Source organism: Cryptotermes secundus, unplaced genomic scaffold (assembly GCF_002891405.2).
Source record: "Cryptotermes secundus unplaced genomic scaffold, Csec_1.0 scaffold56, whole genome shotgun sequence".
Classification (NCBI taxonomy): domain Eukaryota; kingdom Metazoa; phylum Arthropoda; class Insecta; order Blattodea; family Kalotermitidae; genus Cryptotermes; species Cryptotermes secundus.
In genome coordinates this window covers 1,237,363-1,257,620 of record NW_019744407.1, presented here as the reverse complement: position 1 = coordinate 1,257,620, position 20,258 = coordinate 1,237,363, and the positions used below count along the sequence as shown (strand labels likewise).

The 20,258-nt window shown below is 36.6% G+C and overlaps 1 protein-coding gene and 1 long non-coding RNA gene across 3 annotated transcripts in view; one reads left to right on the top strand and one right to left on the bottom strand.

The window, feature by feature from the left end:
- LOC111874645 (ralBP1-associated Eps domain-containing protein 1) overlaps positions 1–13,714 on the top strand; it is a 57,781-nt gene extending 44,067 nt beyond the window's left edge. Inside the window, exons 13-15 of one of the 2 annotated variants that reach the window (XM_023870308.2) lie at positions 1,601–1,691; positions 3,743–3,811; positions 7,965–13,714. In XM_023870308.2, coding sequence (XP_023726076.1) covers positions 1,601–1,691; positions 3,743–3,811; positions 7,965–8,121 — 317 coding nt within the window. In that variant the 3' untranslated portion in view covers positions 8,122–13,714. The remainder of the gene's footprint in view (positions 1–1,600; positions 1,692–3,742; positions 3,812–7,964) is intronic. The other variant, XM_023870309.2, reaches the window with a different exon arrangement.
- Positions 10,007–18,658, bottom strand: LOC111874646. The gene is made up of 2 exons (XR_002844599.2): positions 18,157–18,658; positions 10,007–14,396 (listed from the first exon to the last, which is right to left on the bottom strand). It is a non-coding gene; the product is annotated as an uncharacterized LOC111874646 (long non-coding RNA).
- Positions 18,659–20,258: the final 1,600 nt, after the last annotated feature.

Sequence of the window (20,258 nt, the reverse complement as noted above, 5' to 3'; positions counted from 1 at the left end):
TATATATATATATAAAACTGTGATACAATTGACACATTTAGCAATTATAATATAAATACAACTTAGGGCACTAAAAATATTAAATATATGACACGTCAAACATCCCTTATTTTTACGTTTACACATCTCACCTGCTTCAATTAGCAAACCTCCTACTGCAGTTAACATGAAATGAGATCCTGATATTATACAAAATACTCGTAATCATATTTTAATTTACATTATTAACACACAAATCCAAAGATTTTTCGTTTATAACTTCATGCCCAATTTAATCGTTTGACTGCAGAGTATTTTTTTGCAAACTAATCCTAGTGACCTAAAGAATCATTCAAATTCTCTCATTTCTTTGTCAAAATATGACAAAGCGTGTAAATGTCATGGGCTACACAGGTGCTGTCAAAAGGAAGAGGGGAATTTTACCAGTGTTATCCACGTGAGGCAGTGTCTATATTAGGCTTTAATTTCCAAGGTGGGATGGTCAAAGAGTTAATACCAGTTCTCTGGTGCAGCAGGACAGTTTGCTACGTAACTTGATTCAAACTTACCTTATATTTAATACATAACAGTCAATAAAAATGTTATCACAATCAACAAATTTTTAAAACCATTAACAGATACTGGCTTGATAAATCATTTTAACCACATGTATGTCAGTCTGGAATGATCAACTTAAGTTAATCCAGGTAGCTACAAAAATATTTATTTAGATTCAAGGTGGAAAAAGATCTTCATGCTATGTACCATTTAATGCAGAAATTCTTTCTTCCAGCAAAATGTTTTCCACATTTTTTTTGTATGTGGTGTACTTAGAAAAGAGCACAGGACATGTACCGTTCATTCCTTATAATGTCAGTGATGTAATTTTGATAAAATGCAACCTAGGAGCAGATGTGTTCATGGTGACAGACTCTGCAGTAGCATTATCTAATGAAGGTATGAAGTAAGGGAAACTGTATCCAATACTATTTTCAAAATGTTTAAGGTAATTCCCTTAAACTCCAGTACATACCATAAGTGATTCATCAAAAACAGGGGTATTTATCTAATTATAAAACAGTGAAAGGGACAGGAGGTAATGATGCTATTTCTTGCCAGGTCTGTCCCTATTTATAGCATCAAACTTTTGTTGTAGCATGCACAGTGTTCCATATTGTGGAACATCCTACAATTATAATTAGTATTAACAGTCTGGAGCTCAGCAAATACATTAGTAATGTACTACACAAATTTGGAGAACTCAAATTAGTGAATTACCAATATGATCACAGAATTCAGTATGTAGCGCTGTAGTTACTTGTAGTTATGAGTTGTGTGTATAAATGATAAATAAATCTGATTACCATTCCAAACCCCTTCTATAGTCACACTCCTTGCACATGACAGTATAAACCATGATTCATCGAGGCTTTTTACCGGTTGATTTCCTTGGTAATTTAGAAAGAAAATTTTTTATTCTCCTAGTCTATTAGAGATTTGTCAAAGTGCAGTAATTTTATCTTCTCATAAGTAATGGTCTTACATACACAATGACATTTTGTTGCTGAAAGTATGTGACTTAAGTTCATTATAGCATTCTCCGTATATTTTGTTGTATTAGGGGCTGGTGTGCCAGATGTTGGTGTAGGGATGCAGGATCTTGAAAGTCCAACAGAAGAATCACAGCAGCTTAGACATCGCTTTGAAGGAAGGTAAGGAGAGATTCTCATGTTTTTAAATAACTTCAAATATAAGATTAATGGTTGCTTCAAATTAAACACTCAAGATAAAGCAAATTGTGATTAAGGGAATGGATATTCAGAACAATAATTGAACAAGAGTTTTTTTTTGGGGGGGGCTACTTTAGAAGATCACCATGCTTGCTCATTGTCCCCCCCCCTTAAATTTTTTAACCAGCTGACCGGTTTTCATGAAATTGAACGTTACTCCACTTGGGGCCACCTCGGCCTCACATGCTTTAATTTCCTTGGACAGTATTCATGACATTGTGTGCGCTTAACTTGTGAGGTGGGACTGATATTTAATACTCTGTCTTGAAACAATGTATGCTAACAGTTCTTCAAGAAGTACACAATTTTTGTGGTAATTTTTTCTACAATATACCATATTTACCTGACTAAGAGATTTGGTTTTTTGTACTTGGACATCTGAAAAAGAAGGATCATTTTACAGTATACCATATTTACCTGTATAAGAGATTGGGTTTTTTGTACTAGGACATCTGAAAAAGAAGGATCATATTACAGTCATATACTCATAAAATACTAAATTGGATTGAATGATCTTATGTCACCAGTAGAACTCAGCTTCTAGGGTGGGTAATACGATTGTTTTGTGGCATTTTCTGTCTTTTCATTTAAAGTTCAAGGAAGCCTAATTGAAGAAACCACTGCTGCATTAGGCAGTAGTGGGGAACATTGACTGTGTGGTGGTAAAAGTTTCAATGTCTGTACATGTTACATCCATATTTATTTCTATAAGAGCAAAAAGTAGAATACTGTGGTGTAAATTATGGGAGATACGTTGAAAAGAGAAGTATTACAGTGTTGTGTATGGAAAGTGACATGATATGACTATAACACACACTTTAAATAAATAGTTGTGAAGTATATGGAAGAAACCAACAATTGTGGTGTCACTGGAAAATTCTGTTTTCCATAGTAAAGGCCCATTGCTGCAGAAAATTGAAAGGATGATTAAAATGTGCCAATTCTGTGCTAAGCACAATTTGAGGGTCAAAACAAGGACAATACAGAGGTTTAGAGGAACAAATGCTTGAGTAATGTGAAGGTCTTCCGTACATCACAGTTGCAAGTAATAAAAAATTTGTAATTTTAGTGGGATTTGATTCTGTATCCATCTGTACAACCCAGGTATTTAGAAGTGACAGTCCAGGAAAAGCTGCATAGTGGATGGGCAGGTCCATTCGTGAAAGTTGAGGGGTGTTGTGATTAGTCATTCGTTTGTTTTCAGTGCGAGCAGACGTCTCAAGTTCAGTTAAAAGCATTCTTCCTGGTACAGTCAAGTTAAAAATTTTTTACTCTTGGAGTCGTATTTGAGTGTATTATTCTCTATTTACTGTATTAATATTTTATTTTATTATTTATTTTTATTCATTGATTTTATTTTTTGTTTATTTGTATCTGTACATTTTTCTATCTCCTTTAACATGTCACCTACACAAAGTAATTTGAGTGGAAAAGTGTCGCATTCACAGTCAAGAGAAATTGTTAGTAATGTGTATAAGTATATGAAAGAGGCTGGGCCAGCAATTACAGTGAAAAACATAGGAGTGGAAGTAGCAAAGGCAACAGGTGTATCGGAAAGTAGTATCAGAAGAATATTAAGAGAAACAAAAAAATATCGAATCTGGGGCTTCCACTTCCTTTTCGACCTACGAAATATCCACTAGCCACTTTGGACAACTTTAATGAGTCTGTGTCGAGACTAAACCACCAACACTATGCAACACAATGAGGTAAGAATTTATTTCCTTTTGAGAACGCCTGTGTTGCATTCCCCTCCACACTTGTCAGCATGCTGGAGCTCTCCCCGCCACTACCAGTACTTCTCCTACTCCGCGTCGGAGGACTGTCACTTTTAAATACCCGGGCTATACATCATCCTGGCAAATTTTACTTTATTGTTATTTAAACACAACAGTAAGAACTCAGGATTTGTAGATTTAGAAGTCTATGCAATAAGAAAGTAGGTTTAAACGTTTTTTTTTTAATTCACATAGTGAGGGGTGGAGTCCAGCTGGGTCCACATGGCACGGTGGCCACCGATTGACCTGTTGTACCTACCCCAGGTGATTATGATGATGGAGAATTTGGTGGAATGAAAATTGGCAGGGGAAACCAAAGTACTCAGAGAAAACCCTCCTCAGCACCACTTTGTCCACCACAAATCCCACTTGACCAGACCCGGGATCGAACCTGGGCCACCGTGGTGGGAAGGCAGCAACTAATCACTTGAGCTATGGTGTGGCCTAAAGTAGGCTTTATCTATCTCTTGTTTTGAAATGAGCACATAAATATATAATAGGGGAAGGCACCTGCATGTTACATGCAAATGAAAGGAAAAAAGGTGAATGATTTAGTTGTACAGTTTTTACCTAGTTGAGAGGAGTCTCATTTTTCTCAGAAAGGTGATTATGGCATTAGTATGGTAAGTTTTTTCTCTTCATCATCCCAATATTTGTAGGAGCATTATGCCTGTGTTCTGTGGCTGCAGCTGATAGAAGACTTGATAAGACTTTATACAGGGAGATTGAAAAGTTGCGCACATCAAACTAAAAGTTGTTATAAATTGTATTGCAGTTAATGTAATTATATCTCCTACTGCTAGATGGTACTGTATAAGCACTAACAGCGAGTAGAAATGCCATCTGTCATGTATCGGTCATATGACATCTGCAGTATAGCTTTGTTTATTGCGTGACAGACATGTCGTTTTCCCAAGAACGAGTTTTCATTGTGGAACATTATTTTCATTGTGTTTTCTTCACTGATGAAGCATGGTTTCACCTTAGTGGCTACGTGAACAGTCAAAACAATAGGATATGGTCATCTGAAAATCCACATGTGTTACATGGAAAGCCAGAAAATTGGAGCGTGGTGTGCTGTATCACGTCGTCTAATAGTGAGCCCAATTTTCTATGAAACAACAGTGAACAGTCCAGTGTACCAAGACATCATTGCACACTTTTATTACGCTTCTTGAAGTTGATGAACGTGAATGTTGGTTGCAGCAAGATGGTGCCATATGTCACATCTAATGAAACCATGCAGTTCTTGTGCGAGTTTTTCGGTGACTGTCTCATTTTGAAAGGATTGTGGCCCCGGTGTTCTCCAAATTTGTCATCTGCAGATTTTTTCCTTTGGAGGGACCTCAAGGAAATTGTCTATAAAAACAGTCTGCATACACTGGATGACCTCAAGAGGAACAGTACGACAGCGATTAACAGCATCAGTTTACAGGTGCTCCACAAAGTGGCCTCAGCATGGTAAAAAGAGCTCGCGCATGCATTGCTGAACAGGGAAGCCATTTTGAGCACATGTTTAAAGACATGGTTTGATTTTGCATTTCTAAGATGTAAGGTTAGAAACATTAATAGCAAGTGCTGTTTGTGCATTAAACCAACAAAATATAATTGCTTAGTGTGATGTGCGCAACTTCTTGATCTCCCTGTATAAGGTCATGGTAAGTTACATATGATGTGAATCTGTTTAACTAAGACAATTTATTTTTAGCTATTAGCCAAGTAAGTATAAGCTGTTGAGAGTGTGGCTTATAGTATTTTACAGATATTCCTTGTAAGACAGTTCCTGTGTACTGAAAATTTCCAACCTGCTTTATATGAGGGGCATGTGTGCATACTTAAAATTTTGCTAAGTGGACAGCCATGAGAGTGTATGGTCACATATTTAGGGGTTATGACTGTTAACAGGTTTTGGATTGGATTTATTGACACCTACACATCACTCAGAACTACAATTAATTAGAGAAAAATCACTGACCTACACACTTTACAGTTCACCATTACACATGCTAGTGTCCTCAGTCTTCACTAGTTGTATCCTGGCAATGGATTTCAACACAGGAATTGTACTCCTCTCCCTGTAACTACAGCACACATGAAGTCTTTCTTTGCATAGCCTAATTCCTTTCTTGCCATCTGTTCTCAGTCATTCAGCTGCCATCTCAAGAGACTTCTCCATTTCTGACAACAACTCCCTCATTGTCAAAGTCAGAGTCGCTTTACGACTGGCGGTTTACTGCCAATCAGTTTATCTTGGCATGAGGCCCTTTGAGGCACATGACCAGAGTTTTTTTTTTTTTTCCAACTGAACTCTTGTGGTAATAGTCCTTATGTAACATCCTCTTTGAGGAGAAGATAGGTTTGTCTCTTATGAATACACTTGGCCTTTCGTGTATATTTCGCACTCACTCATTGCTTCAAACTATCCCGTTTATCATGTCTCAGCACAAACCACATAGAGAACATCATTTCCTAACAATTCCTGTATTTTTACAGAGGTGTGTTTACCTTGCCGTTGCCTAGAAACAGGAGTTCTTCTATTGTTGTGTGTGTGTGTGTGTATACGAGGGGGTACCCAAAAGAAACTGAACTTATTTTTTTTAAAACTTATTTATTCAAATTTTAAGCACAAACCTTCAATCTCCTTCAAAGTACTCTGCACTTAAACTAATACACTTGTCTAGTCTTTTATTCCATTTTTCAAAACATTGTCTAAATTCATCTTTTGAGATGCTTGACAGCGCCTCCGTCGTTTTTTCCTTCACCTCAGCAACATCAGAAAAACGCTTTCCTTTCATGTCTCTTTTCATTCGAGGAAACAAAAAAAAGTCGCACGGGGCAAGGTCGGGTGAGTATGGAGGGTGAGGAACAGGGGTCATACCATTTTTGGTCAAGAATTGTTGTACAGACAGGGCTGTGTGAGCAGGGGCATTGTCATGATGGAAAAACCAGTCACCTGACTGCCACAAATCTGGTCGCTTCCGCCGCAAACTGTTGCGCAATCTTTTCAAAACTTCCAAGTAGAAAGCCTGGTTAACTGTCTGACCCTGCGGAACAAACTCTGAATGGACGACTCCTCTCACATCGGAAAAACAAATCAGCATTGTTTTCATGTTTGATTTCACCTGACGAGCTTTCTTGGGGCGAGGCGAACTTGAAGTCTTCCACTGGCTTGATTGTTGCTTTGATTCAGGATCGTAAGCATAGCACCCGGTTTTGTCACCAGTGATAATTTTTGAAAAAAAGTTTTGTTCATTTCAGGACTCTTATTTCAAAGCACAGCATGCTTCCACGCGACCTTGTTTTTGTTCAGCAGTCAGCAGTCGTGGCACGAATTTTGCAGCCACCCTTTTCATTCCCAAATCTTCTGTCAAAATTCGCTGAACTGAGCTCCAAGTCACTCCCGACAGCTCCACAATTTCTTCAATGGTCCGTCGTCGATCTTCCTTGATGATTTCACGAATTTTTTCAACATTTTCATGTGTTTGGGCCGTGGAAGGACAACCAGAACGAGGTTTGTCATCAATTGACATTTCACCATTTTTGAGACGGGAAAACCACTCAAACACTTGAGTTTTCCCCATAGCATCATCCTTGTACGCCGTTTTTAACATTTCAAGAGTTTCTGTTCCACTTTTCCCGAGCAAAAAGCAGAATTTCACCGCCGCACGCTGTTCACAAAGATCAGCCATTGCAAAAACGATGATCACACAAAACAGTTGTCACTATAAACTCTGCCGAAACTAGTCCTTACCTTCTGAAGCAATGATAGTCGGCTTATTGACTCAGGAATGTTAGCTCTATGCGCTCATAGTGGCAAAATGCAGTACTACAAAAGCTCTGCCCACAAAAAAATTAGTTCTGTTTCTTTTGGGTACCCCATCGTATTTCTGTGGGAACCTGTTTACTGCCATTGCCTATCAATGAACTATTCCAGCTTTACGGGTGTCACATCACAGTTTGTAGTTGTATCTCATATGATGGAAGATATAATGTGGAATAGGTATTAGAACTAACTTCAAATTGGTTTCACTTATTGAGATATCTTTAAAATATTATTTTTCATAGTACAGTACTAGTACTGGAGCCAGAATAGTGTAGTTGGTTTAGCAACTGGCTATGGGCTGGACGACCAAGGGGTCAAGAATTTTCTTTTCTCCATGTCGTCCAGACCAGCTCTGGGGCACACCTAGCCTCCTATCTGGTGGGTACCATGGACTCTTTCTCTGGGAGTAAAGTGGCCGGGTCATGAGGCTGACCGCTCACCTCCGTCTAGTGCCGAGGTCAAGAAAATGTGGCTCTATATGTGTCACTCCCCCATACATCTTTGTGGCATAATGCTTAATTAGTTAAGCACAGGGACAACTTTACCTTACATTTACAGTACTGGTACAAAGGATTGTTTTTATCCATTTCACAGATGTAGTGAACAGAGTTCATTTCGTCGGCTACAAGAACAGAATACTCTCCTCATCAGAGTCTGTCAAGAATTAAACCAAGAGTTAGCTGAAGTTCAAGAAGAAAGAGCATCATTAGAACTACAGTTGGAACAATTTAGAGCCCAAGTGGTGGAATAATTGGAAATCAGTCTGTGGTTCCACATAAAGCAAATCTGAGGCTGTTCTGCAAATCTAAATTTCATAAAGCAACTGTGTCCAGAAAGAAGCACTGTAGCTGTACCTTCCTGTCTCCACTGGTCCCATAGTCAAAACTGATGCAGTCAACTTTGCCTCAGTAGTTAGAATGCTTATAGCATAGCAGGAAATTGCCCTCCCCTCATAAGCCTGTTAACATCAAAATAAGCCAGGAGCCAGCTGTGGTATTCTCTTCCAGTTGGATATCCAAAGATTGAACAGTTGTTGTAGAAGCAGTTTCTCCCCTTGCTTGCATGGCTGATTTGTAACAGCTTACTTTCATATGAACTGTAGATATTTCTGTATTTCCCAATTCCATTACTTTTGATATATTTTAAATCAGTTAAACCATATAAACATCTACATCAGTGGTCTCTGATTTGTGGTTCAGAATTACACATTGTATGATTCATGAAGAAGAGAGTTTATTGAAGCTTGGAAATAAAAGACCTACATTTTTATATGTAACTAAAAGTACAGTTGTTTAACCATGGACTAGGCAGTTATTGTTGAAGCAGTGGCTTTAGCAGTAAAGTATTGAACCTAACAGTGTAGGGACTTTCTTTCTTGTTTAACTAATGTAACACTCTCCTATCTTGTTTAACTAATGTAACACTCTCTTATTACATTATGGAAATTGAACTGTCTTTATATTTTGAAAAGTTAATCATTGGGAATACTGAATATTTCAAATATCATTATGTAAGCTCTTTGCAGTTAGCATATTGAACAGCACTATTTTCATTGCTGTATATCCATGTCCTGAGAGTACCAGATGTTTATAGCAATACAACAAAGAGGAGTTACACATATGTGGGTTACTTCAAAGGTCATGGCAACTAATTTTTAGGGGCAAACATGTTACAGTGAAGAAGGTTCAAAATATACTTACGAAATATACCCCTCCAATTGGCTTAGTCAGATCAGGTAGATGTGAAGGGGCATAGGTATAGTAGGCAAGAAAAATTGCAATCTTTAATCCTCGAAAAATTCAATTGTGATTAAGAAATAAAAGTTTCAATGTGAGTTAAATCTGAATTCTTACATTACAACTAGCAACCTTCAAAGTAGTGTCCAAGTGTATCAAGTACTCGCTGCCAGTGACGAATATGGCGAATACCATCAGCTTCACCATCTCCAAATCTTTTCATCTCACACCAAACTGCATTGGAAATGTCCTTTCATGTTCGAAAGCATTTCCCTCACAATGGCTGTTTCAATTTGGGTATTAAGTCATAGTCATATGGCAAAAGGTCGGGTGAACATGGAGGACAGTGTAGTACTTCCCCTCCCCAACGTTGTAAATGGTTCTTGACACTGTTTGCTGTGTGGGCGGTCCACTACATTGCAAGTCGGCATTTGCTTCTCTTCCACATTGGAATGCTTCTATCCACCTTGCAACAGTACTGTATGGTAGAGCACGATCTCCTAGAGCTTCCACAAGCTCCGAGTGACATTCAGTCGCATTTCTGCTGCGAAGCACTGCTATTTTCACGTAACAATGCTGTTCCAGCTGGCTAATGTTCATTCTTGACGAAGTTTATAATCACACTGACTTCGCGCTGGACTCGCTTCATTGTCCTTGGACTTCTGCATCATCTAGCAGCATCATTAGAAATCAGATGTTGCTGTCTCTTAGCGGCAAATTTGGAAATTCCAGTTGGAGCTTTTGAAATTTCAGAAAAATGATGTTGCCATGACTTCTGAAGTAACCCATGTATAATGAAAGTGATATTATTTTCTATTGACATTATTATACAGTTTGCTTTTGCTACATTAAATCTTTAACTTCAGAAAATGTTGAGACCACTGATCTAGATGGTTGTTATTATACTGACAGATATTTTATTGTTATATTTTTAAGATTAGTTATGCTGGTTTGGATAAAATCTGGGACCCTTTGAATACTGGACTAGTGCTCTAACAACTGGACTCTCTGGGTTTAATTTCAACTTGCCACTAATCTTGTACTTTCTTCAAAGAACAAATCTGTCAGTATAGTGACAGCCAGTCATGAGGAAATAGGAGAAGAGCAAATTCCCAAAATGTTGTGTATAACAAATGAGCTTTACACAGTGGACAACACAATATTGATATAATTGATTAGCCATTATCACAGTCTTGTAGAGAATCATAACAGTAAAAGAGTTGGTTGAAACTGAGTAAGAACGGAACAAACCAGTAGGAATGTTCTTTTGCTGTGAGATCTCATTGATTGAGAGTATATTTTCATCTAACAAAGTGTAAGTGAACTAGTCAGTTGTGGAGAACAGATAGTCCATGTGTATCAGGAAAGATTTAAGTGACTTCCCGCTGAGGAAAGATGTTTGATATTGTAAGTGATGGCTTCTTTTTAATTCATGGGTTAATGTTTATCAGCAGTATCACTTCAGTTACAGACAAGGCACTTAAAAGGAGTTGTGTGATATTCTGTCATTTGGTTGCTACTTTTTTGGGTTTGGTGTTTATCGGAATCACATTTGCATTCCAAGAATTATGCAGGTTTATTTTTATAAATTGAAAATGTATACATATCTCTTACGCACAACAAAATTTGCAAACCCTCAAATATACCTCTTGTCAAAATTTGAAATAATGCTGGCATTATGTTGTGATTCATTTTATATGCATACTGTAAGAGTGTATATGAAAAACTTTTTCCTTTATGTGGTGGTAGCTCCTTTCACTGAGAAGACCATGTTGGCGATAAAGGAATTTTCTGTGAAAGGTCTTTTTTTAAGCCTGTCTTGTATGTGTGTGTGTAAACCTAGATTCTGTTACATATGCATATTATTTGATGAGTCGACATATCCATAACTCTTTGTCGTTAATCCAGTCTTGCCCACATCAGATTGCCATGTCAATGTTTGCTTGACTTTGGATTCGAGAGGTTTAATGTGTGCCAGTGCATGACAGCACTATATACTGAAAGTAATTACTGTACGAGAGTTTTAGTGATTTACAGACCCTCTTTTAGTGTTTCTTTATTTAAAGTTTTCCTTCATAAATGTTCACTTTCAGTGGTTTTAATCCATTAAATTCCCACTAGGTAAGATTTGCTTGAATCCAGATTCTGTCCCACCTTCCCCTAAATGGAATCTCAGGTGATAATTTCATTGCATGTAGTGAAGTAATGTATGTCTGTGGACACTGCAAACTTTTTATTTTGAAAAGGCCTTGAAGGCCTGTTCTGTAATAGTTTCAGTTACATAAATGTTTTCTTCTCTGTCTTTATTTTAAAGGTCTGCGGTTTCAGATTTCATCTTTTGAGACTTTGTGACAGCCTATGTTCGGTTGAGTTCTATCAGTTAATCTTAATATGAATCTAGAAGCATTCCCCAAGAATAATAAAAGGACTTTGTCCTGTTCGTAAGGAATGCTGAAAATACTGTCCCTGTATATGCACATGCATTATGTGAAAGTAGTTTAAGCAGGTTGAGGTTGACAGGAAGGTCTTCATGAGTAATTCTTTTAAATTATCTGCATGTTCTCCTCCAACTCTTCTTCCATATGGAAGTACAAATAATACATCTGTACATATACACATGTAAAAATCATGCATGGTAAGATCAAAAAAATATGTGTTCTGACCTTGTTCCTATTTTATCCACTTTCTCTATAATAAGCACACAGCATTTCTTTCAACAGATTTCTTGCCCAGAAGTGACTCAGTAGAGTGATCTCGTTTATTAAGTTTTTGGATGCCTACTGTGCTTGTAATTGTGACCCTGGGATATTGATAGTGTAATTTTCTTTGACATTATATGAAACCAATCCACCCACAATGATAACTACTACTAAACATACTGTTGTTCTAACTTTGTTCATATTACTCTATTAACCATTAGATAGGTGATAAATTTGTTTAAATACACTTAGATTATATGCAGTACTGTTAATTTCCACTCATTCTTTTGCAGTGTCCTTGCAGGTGGTTGTCCAAAGTGTCTGTTCTGCTCTCTTCCTTTCTAATACTGCACTGAATGAGAGGTTACTTATTTCTACTTGTGAATGTAAAAAATACAGCCTTATTAATGAACATTCAAATAATTTGTAGCTTTGATTTATATACTTCTTTCTAATTTCTATTTTATCTTTATTGTTCATGTATGTAATACCGTTTCCATGTGTCCATGAGACATGCCAGTGGCATTATTTTCAATATTTTATTGTGACCATTTTACTTTATGCATGCATTTACAGTATGTTTTGCATATTTTGAGTTCTCCTTATTGTGCTGTATGTTATGAAGATTTTCCTTGTATCTGAATTGCCTCCTGTTCACCCCATATACATTTGCGGTTTATTTCTTTCAGAATGTACTTTTCTACGTCTTACTCCTTTACTGTCAAGTTTGTCATGTGAAAACATACTGTATATACTGGTCTTATGTTACTGTTCTTAAATGATTTTGTTTCTGTCTGAGGCATGCAGTAGTATAAATTCTAACAAATGCCACAGAAATAAATTCATTCAAGATTATCCACTCACTTACATAAAGTAGAGGCTTATCTAGCGATAGTGGTAACCATGCTTAGCCTTTAACATATGAATGTTAGATATATCTAACAGCAAGTAACATTCCACTGTGACTGAATGTTAGATTTATCTAGCAGTACACACGCTCTCTTTGGGAGTCCTGACAGTTTGATCTTCCATTGAAACCACAATAAACCCACACAAAGTCAAGTCGATGGTTCATTCATTAGCTCTGAACAATGAAATCGTTTATTGCGATACTGGTTTCAGTGTGGTTTACATTTCAATATGACTGTTTATGACCAGGTCAGCCAAATAGAGGACAGCTTTGTTTTGAGAACTGAGAATTAAATATTCATCTGTGCATGCAGATTAGTGCTATCCAGGCTTGCATGGAAGTGGGTCATTCTCAGGGATTGGTTTTCAGTACTGAATTATCAGTCAGAAAGTCAATGTTGGATTGTCAATTATTTATTTATAAAGTATTTTTATTTTGTGTTTCGGTAGAGGTATAAAGCCATTGAAGATGACAGTGCACATATGGGTTTGTGGATAAATCTGATAGGATGGTAAACAGTTATGGAATTGCCTGGAGGACATGGAAATGGACGAAGAAATTCTTTTTCCACCTAATAGACATGACAGTTCTCAATGCCTGTTCATTGCACAAGTCGTGGTGGAAAAATGACACAAAAAATTCTGCAAAATCATAGTGCGATATTTGATTGTACAGTCACATGAGGTGAATATCACGGTCAGTGGCGTTTCTTGGGGAGGCCAAACTCATCTGGGGCCCAACTGAGTCGACTAGAGGTGAAACATTTGCAACACTGGCCATCCAAAGGGAAACAAAGTTGTTGTGTGTGTTCGCTAAATAAGAAAACCAGGAGCACGCTCTTCTACTGTAAAATTGTGATGTTGGTCTGTGTGTGTTAAAGACTGCTTCAAGAAGTGGTGCACGCACGTCAGAGTGTGGGCACTGAAAGTTGTCATAAACCGTGAAGTGACGCAGTCCATGTTCCCGTACAGTTTGAATAAAAGTTTATATATAGTGTGATTGTTTTAAAAACTCAACATGTCTGAAGTTTAAGAAAAAACTACAGGTAAGCCCTTTGGAATTTCTGACACCAAATGTAATGTGTTTTGCCACTGAAGACGCCGTATGGATTGTTAATTTGTTTATTTAACCTACAAATTGTAACTACAATTAATTATAACGCAGCTGCGGGTTTACACAATTTGTAAACCCTGCACAATAAACTATTCACTCTGTCTTCAGTAGTCTTCACGTATTTATAACACGGGAGCTATACAAGTCTCTGTGAATTACACACTCCCAATATAACTGTTCTACGGCACACACAAAATCTTGAAGTCACACAATAAGTCTTCACTGGCTGACTTCTCAGTTATCGCACACTATCACGTAGATCTTCTAACCATGTGTTCGGGCCTTCTTTCCGTGACTGCTGCTGTATTTTAACTGACTCCTTAGGCAGTGCAGTTCTCATATAAACCCTCAGCCGGACAACAGAAAGTGCCTCGCTTCCCTGTTGCCTAGTCGCCTTGTTTACAGGTGTTGCTGGGCAACGCTGTTGAGAGTTATCTCCTGCTGTGTAGCAACTGTGGTATCCCCCACTACGTCAATGTTGTCGCCGTGGAGAGGGGGCGGAGTGCTGACTGGCCCATCACTGTAGCAGCGGGGGAGGGGGCGTCCTGCTTAGCGCAAATACGTCACGCTATATATAATAAAGATGATATTTTGCATTTCATGACAAAATAATCACAGTACATTTTCATTTGTAAAAATTGCTCTTTTGTGTATATGTAGAAGATTTTGTTTTTCAGGCTGTTTCTAGTTCATATTTCTATATTGAATAGAACAGAAAATATTGTAACGTGTTATTTCAGCGGCAGCGAAATCCCAGACATGCCGTTGCCTGGGAATGCCTTGGGCAACAAACACTTTTACCTGGAGAGAGAAGGTTCGTTGTGAAACCAAACATGTTACTGGTATTGTACAAGGTAACACACTTCCAAGACAACAGAAGGTTCATTTCATAGCAACAGCTGCGGATATATAAGGGGGTTAATGCATTCGCTGAGTCAGTCTTGAGATAGTCGCTGTTGAGAGAAGACCAGAGTTAGAAGATAGCTGCCACAGAATGCAGTTGAAGTGATACTAACAATACTTGAGTGTGTAAATGTGAGCGTTCAGTAAATATTCGCTAAATCCGAGGCCCATGTGACGTTATCTGTCTCACTGCATAGACAACATATGGCAATATGTAGTTCTCTTTTTCTGAAAGTCTGCAAATTTAAAGACTTAGGGCCACTTGTATTCTGGCCGCAGCAGGTTGCCAACAATTTAAAAGTCTGTACTTTAAAGGTTAACTGAGTGTGTGACATTATTGCAACCTTACTCATTCAGAGATGAAACCAAAGTTGAACACACATTGAGCAGAAATAATTTCAGCAGCAGCATTTACTGATAAGATTCAGCCTGAGACTTGAGCTTGTTTCAGGATTAATAGCTAGTGTTCATTGAAAGATGGGCCATCATAAGCTGGTAGTTAGAAAGTAACAGAAGTGTCAGAATCTGTAGGAAGGTATTCAATACAGCATACCTTCCTGTAGAGTCAGACACTCCTGTTACTTTCTAATTACAAGCTTATGATGGCCCATCTTTCAGTGAACACTAGATATTAATCCTGAAACAAGCTCAAGTCTTAGGCTGAATCTTATCAGTAAATGCTGCTGCTGAAATTATTTCTGCTCAGTGTGTGTTCAGGTTTGGTTTCATCTCTGAATGAGTAAGGCTGCAATAATATCACATACTGAGTTAAGCAGTGGTTACCACTGTCACTGGTTAAGCCTCCAGTTGTGTCAAACAGTATGTGTGTGAGTGGATAATCTTGAATGAATTAATTTCTGTGCATTTTCTCATGAGCTGTTTATCAATATTGCTACAATGTGAAGTACTGCAGCAACCATGTAACTGTCATATGGGTTCTTCAGTAGAACAGTCTTATTTTGTGAGAGCTTAAATAGTTCGTTGACTGGGGTCGCATAGTATGCTAACTACTGCATGAATTTAGGGAGGGTTTACTTTCCTCCCCAACCAAGAAACCCTCTTTTTCCTTCAAAAGCTCTCTCGTCTGTGCTACTAGGATAGCCTTTCTGTTTAATAGCCAGCTTAATACAATCTTGAGGCTGTTGAATATATTGTGACCTGCCATTGTTGAGTTTCATACAAGTGATAGCTACCACTGCTTACTCTGCTGTAGCTCAAGGAAGAGTTTTGTTGATGGGAGTACCTGATGTGAATCCTGACTTGCAGTAAGTTTATTGTCAATTCACATGAAATGTCCAAACTGTATGATGGTCATAAGGAAATGTTTCTGAATCATCATATACCAGACTATTTATAGCCTTATGTTCTTGATTAAAATAATATAATTCCTAAATGGTTCTAAATGCTGACTTTCATTTCATAAAATCTGTGAATCAAACAAGCTTACATGATATCAGAATAATAAGGAAGACCTTGCTTGGTGAAATTCTGTACATGAGGCTTCATGTTTACTAGGCTACTCACTACCTGATGATACCACTAAACCACACTGATAATGCTGTCAGCCAAGAATCCAAGAAGGATGAGAAATTAGGTAAGATCACCTTTATCTTACTGATTCATTAGTTTTCTATGTTGCATTAAATGTGGCTACTCTGTGTATTACAGATTGTATAAGCAAATATGTATGTTTAATGAAAAAAAAAAACCTATCATTGAATATTGTATTCTGGAGCCTGACCAAACCTAAAAATAAGTTCAGTCACTAATACAAATGAAGATATAGTCGATTCAGAAAATTGATTTGTAACACACGTACATGCATGTATGGTATGTGCATGTGGGTGTGTATATAGTTAGTGACAAGAAGTCTCTGGCAGTATGATGAATGGTCAATCATTGTCAAAAATGCCAAGTCTTGAGTGCAGTGTTTATGAAAATAATAGTTTAGCAACATTGCCAACCATGCCCAAGAGCATGTATATGGGTGTATGTAGAGATGTACATGAAGGCATCTATAAGAAAATAAAACAATATAAAAATTATAAAAGTTTTTAAGTTGTAAAATACTCAGATGAGTTAAAAATGTTACACATTGCCATACCATTAAGATCAGTAAACTCATTATACACAGTAAATGTGAATGAGATTTTGATATTTGTGTTGGGACAGTAAAAACAATAAAGACTGAATTGTAACTTGCATGTTCCTGGGCTGAGAAATAAATGAAAATTAAATCTAAGTGAAGCACAATTTATTTTACACAATTAATCAAGTGGTAGACTTTCTGAAAAAAAAATCCAAAAGTTAGAGTACTTTTAATATATTTATATGAAATTTAAGGGTATGGTTTTTGTGTAAGTAAGGCATTTTCTTCTATTCACTTTATGCTCCATAAAATGTATGTTAATTTTTCTCTGATATCAAATTTCTAGTAGCAACAGTACCTTTATAACATTTTTTAAGGTACTCATTTGCAGTATAAGAATGGGAAGTGCACTGGAAACTCAGAAAATATAGTTTCATTGTGTAGTCAAGGATTTGGAAACATAAATGGTGCTTTTAAAAGCACTTTATAAAGATATTAAAAGCATCATGTACGTCTTCCTTTCTCACCTGAAGACAGAAACAGATCCAGTTTCCAAAACGCTGTGTCTTCTATTACCTAAAATTCCGGACAATGGAAAAGGTCCAAAACCCCAGTAATTCTACATTATGTAGGTTGAACTATTGATTCTGTTTCAAAATAAACTAAGAATAAATTATGAGGTTCACTCGTCAATACATTTAGATGAAAGCTGAAAGTATACCAAAACATTTTTTATAGGCAACCATATTTTTAGCCTTGTACATAGTTATTAGTTGAAACTTTTGTGCCTCTAGTTACATGGTTGTCTAATCTTATTCTGATTACCCAAATAATAGTCATGGCCAAGAATGGAAAACAAAATTTCTGTTTGTAAGAACATTTACAGATTGGTAAGCTGTTACTGTACTTTTATTTTATGCAAATTGAAGTTGAGTTTCTTTACTTTCCTTGTATAATCTGCAATCTCACAAGACAGTTTTCTCTTGTTGGTGCTATGTTATCTGTTCCTTTAGAAATTGGAACCTTTTCATGTGCATATATTTATTACTGAGGCACACAGACTCAATAATGAGCCATGTATATTATCTTTGACACTTTTCATTAGCTTGTGGCTGTTGAATTTCAAATCCTGATTGATCATTGTGTGTTTAGTATAGTGTTTATGTTTTAATTGTATGTACATTGTCATCATGATGGGTAACTTGCCTTGACTATAAACACACTTATTGCATGTACACTGTCATCATGTTGGGTCATATGCCTTGCCTGTAAATACACTTATTATGACAGTAAGTTCTCCACAACATTGAATTCAGTGATCATATTGGTAGCTTACCAGTTTGAGTTCTCCATATTTGCATAGTATATTACGAATGTATTTTCTGAGCTCCAGACTGTTGATAATAATTATAGTTTAAGGTTGTTCCATAATACTGGACACTGTACTACTCACAGATGTGAAACACTGTGTATGCTACAACAAAAGTTGGATGCTATAAATAGGGTCAGACCTGGCAAGAAATAGCATCATAATCTCCTGTCTCTTTCACTGTTCTTATAATTAGATAAATACCCCTGTTTTTGATGAATCACTTATGGTGTATATTGAAGTTTAAGGGAATTACCTTTATACATTTTGAAAATAGTATTTGATACAATTTCCCTTATTTCATACCTTCATTAGAGAATGCTATTGGAGAGTCTGTCACCATGAACACATCTGCTCCTAGGTTGCATTTTATCAAAATTACATCACTGACATAAGGAATACATACATACATTTCATTTCACAAGTCCAAAACAAATGGACATGAAGCTTGTATCAAAAAACAAATACAAAAAATTTAAACAAACACAGATAACAGAATAATTAAAAATAATTGTTTATGTTATGCTCCACATATTCAGAAACTGTATAAAAGGAATTATTCATAAGATATAAAGACAGCCTATTTTTAAAACTAATTCTATCCTCTTTAAGGCTTTGAATGGTTAAGGGCAATATGAATAGTTTAATAGCAGTAAACATAGCACCTTTCTGAAAAGCAGAAAGATTCGAGTTTGGCAAATACGAGTATAACTGCTTTCGATTTCTTGTATTCAAACCATGAACATCTAAACCTGAACAAAATTTAGTTTCATTATCAATCACAATCATCATCAACGAGAGAATGTATTCACATGAATGGTACATGTCCTGTGCTCTTTTCTAAGATCACCACATACAAAAAAAAATGTGGAAAACATTTTGCTGGAAGAAAGAATTTCTGCATTAAATGGTACATAGCATGAAGATCTTTTCCACCTTGAATCTAAATAAATATTTTTGTAGCTACCTGGATTAACTTAAGTTGATCATTCCAGACTGATATACATGTGGTTAAAATGATTTATCAAGCCAGTATCTGTTAATGGTTTTAAAAATTTGTTGATAGTGGTAACATTTTTATTGAATGTTATGGATTAAATATGAGGTAAGTCTGAATCAAGTTACATAGCAGAGTGTCCTGCTGCACCAGAGAACTGGTATTAACTCTTCGACTACCCCACCCTGGAAATTAAAGCCTAATATAGACACTGCCTCACGTGGATAACACTGGTAAAATTCCCCTCTTCCTTTTGACAGCACCTGTGTAGCCCATGACATTTACATGCTTTGTCATATTTTGACAATGAAATGAGAAAATTTGTATGATTCTGTAGGTCACTGGGATTAGTTTGCAAAAAATACTCTGCAGTCAAACAATTAAATTGGGCATGAAGTTATAAAGGGAAAATCTTTGGATTTGTGTGTTAATAATGTAAATTAAAATACGATTACAAGTATTTTGTATAATATCAGGATCTCATGCAGCAGGAGGTTTGCTAATTGAAGCAGGTGAGATGTGTAAACGTAAAAATAAGGGATGTTTGACGTGTCGTATATTTAATATTTTTTCAGTGCTCTAAGTTGTATTTATATTATAATTGCTAAATGTGTCAATCGTATCACAGTTTTATATATATATATAAAAAAGAAAGGATATATATGTATATACAGGTATAAGATACAAATGCTTCTCAAAATGCAGATGGTTTCTGCCATTTCATGAAAACTTTTCTTCTGCTGGCCAGGAAATAGCTTAAGATGACTGCAGTTGCTACATAGCTCTGTGGTTATGTTTTGTGAAAGCAAACTGTACTAGACAAGTATTACAAAATTCATATTGTTAGATTGTCAGTTATATAATTACATGAAATTTGAGATTTTCATGGTGGTGAAAAGTTGGATGTCTTTTGGGGTGTGGTACTATGTGATCTCATAGGCAGTAACCAATGTTTTGGAGGAAGCTTCTGACACCACTGTTATGACAGAGAAACTAGAGACAACAGGTCCCTCCAAATCAGTGGTAACTGCCTGTAAGACTACATGGTGTCACAAACCAGAAGACTATAGCC